The following is a 9,635-nucleotide window of genomic DNA, read 5'->3' on the forward strand; positions in this document are numbered from 1 at the left end:
AAGAGCACACTCGTTTGCTTTTAAATCTTGAGCACTAGTAAACGGAGAAATCTCAGCTATTTTATCCCAAAGAGGATGATTTAAATGGAGTTTTAAAAAAAAAAAGTTGAAGGTAATTAATTTGCCTAAACCTCTCTATTGTCATCAGATACTCAACAAAACTATAGCTTAAAAGAGAGACATTTTATTATAAGTACATCAAATATATTGTCGGAATCTGCAGCCCATTGGTGGCGCTGCTGCTCTCTGGATTGAAGTGTTTCCTCATATTAATGGGAAAACTTCAACCACACCTCAGTGATCTGGAGACAGTAACTTTACCAGACTCCCCTCACAAGAGTCGCTTCACTCCGGCGGCTCACTGGAGCTCTCGTTTTCAACAAGGTAAAGTTTTTATTTCTATTTTGATTTATGCTAGCAAATAAAATATCTTTTCTGAGACTCAGTTGAACTTTATTATTTCGTTTGAGCCGCTAACAACATGACCCGGGATCGGTTGAGCCGGCTTGTTGTGCCAAACTTTCAGTTGTAACGTTAGTTGAGTTTGAACCGGACCAGCGCCTGTGTGCTTCAGTAATAAAGACGAGAAAGATACGAGATGTGCGCCGATAGTCTAGTTAACTTCAGTCTGGTGACTCTTGGAAAACTTAATCACTCGAGGTGATTTTTTTTTCTCTCTCTCACAGATTTATTGTTTTTCTGCTGTGTTTACTTGTTTACCGAGTCCAGTCTATGTGTGTTTCGGTTAGTTGTCAATGTAAACGGGTTTTGTTAATACACTGATTTTCCTTTATTTGTAACGGTTTAGTGCCCAAGAAAGCGACTGTCTCAAATTGAAAACTGCCTTCCTAGACAGCATAAAGAGCCATACTGTCTAGTTGGGGAGTTCAACTCTAAAATGAACACTGCTACAAAGATTATTTTGTGTTAATATTTTTTATTTCTTAAAAACTGGCATGGTAGTACTTCGTTTTTCCATATACCACTGTAACACCATGTTATTCTTTGATTTTAATTGGGGCACCATGTTAATACCAACATTAATATTTTAATCATTTAGCACAATTGTATATTTCAAAGTATCATGGTATTACAGTATGATGTAACTTATATGGTAATATACCACGGTCTAATGCTTCTTCATTACAAGCTGTTTTTAAAGTTAATTTGAGTACTATCATGTAAATGAATTTGGTAATTGTTCAGTTCCATATTATATGTCTCCATGCCACAGAAAAAAAAGTTTCAAGATGGTATTCCTTTTCTTTAATTTAAGATTTGCCTCATTCTTAATCAATGTCATTTGCTGTTTTGTTTGCAGCATGTTAAATATATGATATATGGTCTGCTTGTATGATGAATTCAGGTCTGTTTAATTAAAAATTCTTATTTTTTCTTTCATTGAACAGATTCGTCTGTAACAGCTCTGCCTCATAAAAACCCCACAGTCCCAAGAATCAACTGGAAATCAGGGGCCTAGAATAACTGCGGGGATAAGGGGTCTTGTGTGTGTATATACTTAAAGCAGAGACATTAACAAGGATTCAAGGACAGAGGTTTTCGGGCGAGCCACGGCTTCTATCGCTGGGTGTTGAGGATTATATTCTCTCTCTATCTTGTCTCTAAACGGCCTGCAGGGTGGCGAGAGAGAGGGGGGAACCCAACCGGTGCATGCCGGAGATGAGTGCGTTCTGGCATAAGATCGGCTGCTGCGTGGTAGCCAAACCTCCTCCGGTAAGTTACTCATTTGAAGAGATTTATAGTTTTATTTCCCAGGGTTCCGTCATAAGGCGTTTTAATACAGTAAAACTAGTTTTCAGGAATCAGGTACTGTGATATCAGGCTTCTTTTGTGAACAACATCTGGACTAATTTCATCAATTAGGCATTCCCCATGGCTCATGCGAGTTTTGTGTTTGCTAATCACGCGAAGAATGACTCACGCTGGTCTAGGGCAGAAAAGAGACCTTTCAGCTGATGTGAATGTGACCCAGATAGTCTTAGGAGTTTGTCAGGAGTGCAAATGTGTTTTTGAGAGTGAAGCCAGACGTGTAACGCAGATGGACAAAGAATGCTCTGTCATCGAACGGGTGAACGTGTAGAGGTATGGATCCACACCACTTCGCATGTGAGGGAAGTCTGATAAATGTGCCCACACATGCATAATTCAGTTTTTATCAAGAATATACTCTACAGTTCAAAAGTTTGGGGTCAGTAAGAATAAAAAAAACTTTTATTAGGCAAGGATGCATTCATTTGCTCAAACACAACATTATGAACATTCATAATGTTGCAAAAGATTTCTATCTCAAATAAATCCTGTTCTTTCAACTTTCAGCTCATTAAAATCCAGAAAAAAGAGGTTTCCAGATTAAAAACTGTTTCTGACATTTATTATCAAGAAATGTTTAAGCATAAAATTAGTTTATTAAAATGTTTTCTGAAGGATCATGTGACTGAAGACTGGAGTAATGTCGTATATATTAAAATGCAAAACTGTTGTTTCTAATTGTAATAATGTTTTGAGTTTTTGATCAAATAATTGCAGCCTTGATGAGTATAAGATACTTATACTTAAAATAAAATAATATTACCAACATCAGTCTTTTGAAGGGTAGTGCATCATAAGATTATTCTTTTCTTTTTTTCTAAGCTCAACAAAAAATAATGTTGACTCTTAAACTTCATACAATGAAATAAGTGACCACCATCTGTCAGACTCCAAAACAAAGAAAAAAGCACTATAAAAGTACTGCATATGACTTGCATACTATATTTTCCAATACTGTATTCATACCATCATCATCATATAGTCCTTTAAGGGAAATCTGTTTTGGGCAATACAGGTAAAAATATATTGTATTATTGGATTATAGGAATACTATACTATTACATTTTCTAAAGCCATATGATTGTATGATATAAGTTGCTTTTGTCGAAAACAATTGTTATTTTTTTTTTAGCTCTCAAATCTCATTTGTGTTTCTGCATATTCAAATGTGGCACCACAAAATGCATTGCACTATGTTTGACCTGATGTTGAGATGCTCGTGCACATCTTGTTGTGGCAAGTTTGAAAAGCCGTTTTATTTGAATAATGACTTGAATATCAGTCTGGTCCTCACACATAAAAAAATCATATGGCTAAGAGCATGAGTCATCTCTTTTTTGGGGCATATGATAGTCCCTGGCGGTCTGCTTTGACTTCATTGGAAAAGCCCAAGTTTGGACATTCAGACATTCTGCTAAACATCTACTTTTGTATTGCATGAGCAAAAGGAAGTCAGAGTCTGGTAAATGATAGCAAAAATATATTTTGGTGTGGACTTTCCCCTTTAATATTCCTGTAAGTAAAATAATCATGTTTATGTTTCTAGAATAGCTTTGCATATTTGACAGATTAGTGGTTTAATTCAGTCTTTGTTATTCAGTTTGTTTTTATCTGGACTGAGGTTCTGAGCCAATGATGAGTGACCCAGGTTTACCACAGTCTCCTGTAACAATGACAGGGGGGTTCTGAAGGGAAGCTGGCTCCTCCGAGCTGGGAGTGCTCATTCTTTTCCTCCCCCCTTCCTCTTTTTATTTTTAGGTTCTTATTTGTTCTATTGTCGGGTGGGGGGTGAGGTCAGACAGTAGTGGGCATCTGTAAAAGACCAGTGCTTACTTACCAGTGCAAAAGCTAATTTCTTCAACCGATTTAGATGAAATGATTATGTTTAAAGTGTCTCCTTACACCAGAGAAGGTGATAAGAACTAAAGCATGTGCCAAAGGTTTGCTATGTTATGGGCCATTGACTGCAAAGATTATGGAAGTAAACACCTTCAAGGATGTCTGGAGTTACAGAAGACATGTTGCATTCGAAAAACTAAATTTAACTTGTAACTGTTTTTAAACTGAGAAGCTTGGTCCAGAGCGAAAAAATACAAAGGGCTTTTTTCTTTCTTTCTTTCTAAATAAATAAATAAATAAATATGATGTTCTTTTTAAATAATGATTAACAAGGTCAAATCCTGAAGTAAAGATATAAAAGGTATAACGCTTAACAACAAGCAATAATAAAAACAATAAGAATAGTGTTTTTGTTGATAATTACTGCTATTATTTTTAAATTGTTGTAATTTTCATTATTATTCATAAGCTAGAAAAGCATTTATCATCAAATGGTACCACAAAGTGCCCGAGAGGTTTGTCGTATTGACTAATTGTTTTAAATCGAATATTACCAATATTTACTAATAACTATAATTTAATATATAATATAATATAGTATGATAAAATATATGATAATTAAAAATTAAAATAATTATTTTTAACAACATAAATTAAAAACTGTTTAATGTAAAATTGTACCTCATATTTTTCATTAGATTTGTTGTATGGATGATTATTTAATTGTATTTAGCTTAATGCTGTTTTTTTTTTCTTTTTTAGAAAGAATAACCATTTATGTAATAATAATCTTGACATTAAAAGCATTATTATTATTATTATTATTATTATTATTATTATTATTATTAGTGACACCAACCAAACAATCTGAAAACTGACATCAAATAAACTCTGGTCCATTTAAAAAACTAGTGTAAGATTTTAGGTAAGACTAGAAGACATATTTGACTATTGACATTTTAAATCCAGTGCTATATGTCGTGTGAAATGCATCTTGTTCACTCTGGACTAACAAGTAATGACTCGTATGCCAACACCCCTGCTATGGCACATGATCTCATCAAATAATTATTCTGGTTGTTTTTTATTTTGGTTTTGTTTTTTGATTTACTTCTATAATCTCTGACTAACTCTACTGCACAGTTATGGGAAACAAAGAAAAGAAACGGTTGGGGATTTTTAGGAACTCTATGAATCCTGCTCATCTTCAGGATGCATCCAGGAATAGATTCCGTTGGGAAAGATTAGTGTAATATCACGCAGGCACTGGTGCAGTTGTTGTATGGTCACATGACAGACTTCTTTGAGCTCACTCACTACACTTAGATCTTCAACACATTTGGGTTACGTCAAGCTGTTTCACCAATCTGCCAATCAGGTGCTTTGGATCTTTGTGCTGGACCTTTGTCAATTTAAGCCTCTATGTTCACAGAAGAAGAAACGGAGGAGAATTGACCGCAGCATGATCGGAGAGCCCACAAACTTCGTTCATCTGACACATATAGGCTCTGGTGAAATGGCAAATGGCATGCAACCGGTAAGACATGTTTTATTACATTGGTACAGTGAGACTCTCTCACTTTAATGTTTATGGCATGGGTATAATCTGTTTACAATTACAGAATAAATGCTTCTGCATGGATTCTTTACTAAACCTTTGGTTAATCATAAGTGGACACATTAAAAACCCAAAGAAGGATGCTGGGATTTTTGTAAAAAATGTACCTGGCACCCACTACCAGACCTTTTAAAATTTTAGAACTTTCCCTTCCAGTTTTGCCCTCAGATCTGCTGTACCTGCCAGTTGTCTGAACAAGTCATGTTTAAAAGGGAAGTTCAGCCAAAAATAAAAATGTCTGTCATTTAATTACTCACCTTCATGTCCTTCTAAACCCGTAAGACCTTTGTTCATCTTCAAAACACATATTAAGATTTTTTTTAATGAAAACAAAGAGTTTTCTGCCAGTGCAAGAGATTTGCTGAATAAAGTTGTTGTTTTTTATTTCTTTGTGCACAAATTATTTTCGTAGCTTCATAAAAATACTGTTGAATCACTGATGTCACATGGACTATTTTAATGATGTCCTTACTACCTTTCTGGCCTTGTACGTGGCAGTTCAGTTGCTTTCCATGCAGAAAGCTCTTGGATTTCATCAAAAAAATCTTAATTTGTGATCCGAAGATGAACAATGGTCTTACAGGTTTGAAACGTCATGAGGGTGAATAATTAATGACAGAATTTTCATTTTTGGGTGAACTATCTCTTTAAATGCTTGACATGAATGTTGAAGGCTCCCCGATTAAGTGGTCAGCCTGTGCAGACACTTTTTTTTTTTTTTCTGTCTTTTTTCTTTATAATACTAAATATTTTTAATTTATAATGCTGCTGCTATTACTAAAAAATATTTATTATGATAATACTGCTACTAATAATATTTATTATTGTGATGTATAGTTATTCTAAAGTGTCAAATTGAACAAATCAAATGCATATTTGAGTAAGGTAGTCATGCTGCATGTGTAAGATGTGGACTCGTGCTGTCTTCGCTCATGTTGATCATTGGGCTGTTGTGTTGTCAAATAAGAAGGTGAGGCGTTACCTAATCCTGCAGCTCACGGAGGGACTGAATACCTGGGCAGAATCAAGCAGACTGCAACTTGCTCAGAGGAATGTTGGCAGGCGGCCCGTCAAGGACAGAATAGAGCTCTTTAAGAGCGATTTCTGTTTTTCTGCCCCACCTCACGAAATGTGAATTTGTTTTACAGTTTAAACATCATGCAGCAATCCAGTCTTTCTATTTAATGAACACTATTCCATATAAAAAAAAACTTAATGTGCAGAGATGACACTCCTTATTTATAATTGTATTATTTTTGTTGTATTAATATTAATTCTATTATTATTACTGATTATTATTGTTGTTATTATTATAGTAATGTAGTGAGTAAAAAAAGCATGATAATGTTAATGACATTATTATTATTAGAAATGTTTGCAATATAAAGTATTTGTTTATATACTAGTACTAAAATTATATTTAACACATTATTATTATTATTATTATTATTATTATTATTATTATTATTATTATTATTATTATTAATAATAAATTGATGTTATTGCTCTAATGTCATTGCTATCATTTAAAAGTAAAAAGTAAAGAAATATAGTAATGGTAATATGGTGGCGATTATTAGTAATAGTCACTTTTACTATATAAAGTATTATGTATATAGTACAAAAATTATATTTACATATATTGAAATTGTATTTATTATGTTATTATATATAATTAAATAATATAAAAATGTCATATTAAATATAAATCATTTAAAAATAATATCATCACTGATACTATAATGATTTTTAATTTTTAATTTATTTTTTTTTATTTCTTTGTTTGTGTATTATTCTTATAATTAAAAAATTCAATAAATGCTCTTTTGTTTGACTTAGGAGGAAGTTTTGAAGTCTAAAAGTTAGGTTTTTTTTCTCTAGTGTATCAGATTATTTGACCTCACTTGAAGTTTGAAATTTTACTATATGACTTGAGTCATATCAATGGAAATCGTGCTGGACTACATAGTTGTTGTGTTTGTTAAAGTGGACTTACTGTTAATAATTATGCATGTTTTCCATGCTAATTACCTGATTGTGTCACTTCCTTTTTCAGTCTGGCCCAATGCAGGAACAAATGAGATCCAAAGTGCCTCATGCAAATGGACGAAACAGCTTGTTATAGCCTGTGAGTATGAACGCACACCTTCCTCTTCCTCTCCATCCTCTCACATTTACTCATATTTAACCACAGACCTTCATCTGTTCCCCAGACTTCCCTCAAAGCTCCGTAAAGACCTGCACTGCACCAGAGAAGAGGAGACAACCTCCTTGCTGCAGCCACCAACATGGACACCACCTCTGCAGGTTTTTTATCTTTTGGATCCTCTGGAATGTCTCAGAGGAGACCCCCCCCCCCACTCTAAGACTGTTATTCAATTTGGAGCGGATTGTGAATGTGTGACGTGTGCGTTTGAGACACTGGCTGTGCTTGCTGTGGAAGAGGAAAGGCTCTTATCGCTTTAACACAGGGGACTATTTGACTGCCCTCTCAAAGTTATAATTGGCATGTTTGTCATAGTCTGTCGTTGATAAGGATGTGCGCAAGTGTGTGTTTGCTTTTGTTTTGTAATGGAAATATATGTGCACCTATACCATTATAGTGTCTCCAACTGCTTGTCATTAACAGTTGCACAAATTAGTGTATTATACAAAGCCCTCTGGTATGTGTATAGTACAAAGATATAGTATGAAAATATGTCTTTTTTTATGTCCGCATGTCTGATATTGCATTAACAAATAATGTGTAATGGCCTTAATAACTCTAAAGGAATAGTTTAAAAAAATCCTAAAATAAAACTGTCATTTCAAACACACACACACTTAAAAATAAAAGTGCTTCACGATTGCCATTAGAAGAACCTTTTTGTCGAAATGGTTCAATGAAGAACCTTTAACATCTGAAGAACTTTTTAAGCACCTTTATTTTTAAGAGTATGCTTTTTTTTGTGATTATTAGTACAACATCAGTGCATAATGATGTAATGAATAAGCTATACAAAATCCAAAAGGGCACCATAATAGCTTCAGACCACTTGGATTTTCGAGGACCATATTTTATGTTTTTTTTTTTTAATTGCATTATTATTATTATAATTTTTTGGAGAGCGTCTAGGCACTACATTGTAAAAAATCTGCATGAAAATTCATTAAAAAAAATTCCACTGTAAAAAAAAAAATAGTTTGAAATGACAGTTTGAGTAAATAATTTTTCTTTTAGGTGAATTATTCCTTTAATCCTTAAGTATTAGAAAAAGGCTATTATCTGTTTATGTGAGTGGAGACTTTGAATGGTGGCTTCCTGCCAGCAGCGAGCCACTGCCCTTTGTCATTTAAACCTCACATGTAGTCTCACTTTCACACACCAAGCTCCACCCCACACCACCGTCAAGGTTCCAGTCCTCACACGGCTCAATGATTAAATCACTGATTTACACACACACTTTGCATACTTTACTCTGTACTTTGTTTTTGAATGCAGCTCAGTGTGGCACAAGGTTGGGCTGCAATGTTAAACACAATGTTTTTGTTTATAATTGTGATGTTTTATTTCAAAAGCATTGCTTTGCAAGATCCCAAACTGTAATTTACTTTGTGTTGGCTGCATTTGTTGGGAAATGTTGAATGCTTTAAGATTTTGTATGTTGCTTTTGAATGTTTTAGAGTATTTTTTTAGTGAGAATGCATTTCATTCTAAGCTGACAGTATAGAGAAACTCTGCCAAAGATTTCGACAGCTCCCTTAACTTTATTATACATGTTCCTTGCAGATTCTCTCACTTTTTGGTTTTATGTGAATGTTTGTCCTTTTCTTTTTTAAGTATCTGTCTTGTTTTTTTTAAAGCCATAATGTTTGTGCAAAGCACTCATTAGGCTCTTTTTGTCTTTAATGCTTTTCTTTTTATTATTCTTTACTTTAAGTCTATTAGTCCAACTGATTGATTTCGTTTAAATGGGAGCAGTAATAGTGTTCTGTTCATATGGCATGGTGTTATGTTGATGAATCCTTTTGTGCTTTGGTTTGTAACAATACAGTTGTACAAAGAGCAATATGTTGTTTTGTTTTAATCGAGACACTGATAGTAATTTTCTAAAGCATATTTAAAAAAAAAGAAAAGCTCTTGATATAATCAGTTGATATTCACCAAATCTTAAAAAAATCTCAATATATATATAAAATATTTTTTACTGTAAATAACATTTCATTTTACTTTGTGTTTGCATGACCTTAATAGAAACTCTAAAGCCCCGTTCACACCAAGAACGATAACTATAAAGATAACGATATTAGCGTCCACACCAGTTAACAATATCGTCTGTTTATTCTGAGCGCACGTGCGACTGCAGCT

General features: G+C 33.8%; 1 protein-coding gene across 2 annotated transcripts; it reads left to right on the forward strand.

Annotated features, from left to right (window-relative positions):
• Positions 1-215: 215 nt before the first annotated feature.
• On the forward strand, positions 216-9,336 carry LOC127974985 (CDC42 small effector protein 1). Of its 2 annotated transcripts, none has more exons than XM_052578654.1 (5): positions 216-384; positions 1,410-1,734; positions 5,102-5,206; positions 7,344-7,415; positions 7,501-9,336. In XM_052578654.1, the coding sequence occupies exons 2-4, from the start codon at positions 1,672-1,674 to the stop codon at positions 7,410-7,412; spliced, it is 237 nt and encodes a 78-aa protein (XP_052434614.1). In that variant the 5' UTR covers positions 216-384; positions 1,410-1,671; the 3' UTR covers positions 7,413-7,415; positions 7,501-9,336. The 2 variants fall into 2 exon arrangements, with proteins under 2 accessions (XP_052434614.1, XP_052434615.1); XM_052578655.1 differs by lacking the exon at positions 216-384 and adding an exon at positions 439-660.
• The last annotated feature ends 299 nt before the right edge of the window (positions 9,337-9,635 follow it).

This window comes from Carassius gibelio, chromosome B16, assembly GCF_023724105.1.
Source record: "Carassius gibelio isolate Cgi1373 ecotype wild population from Czech Republic chromosome B16, carGib1.2-hapl.c, whole genome shotgun sequence".
In the NCBI taxonomy this organism is placed as follows: domain Eukaryota; kingdom Metazoa; phylum Chordata; class Actinopteri; order Cypriniformes; family Cyprinidae; genus Carassius; species Carassius gibelio.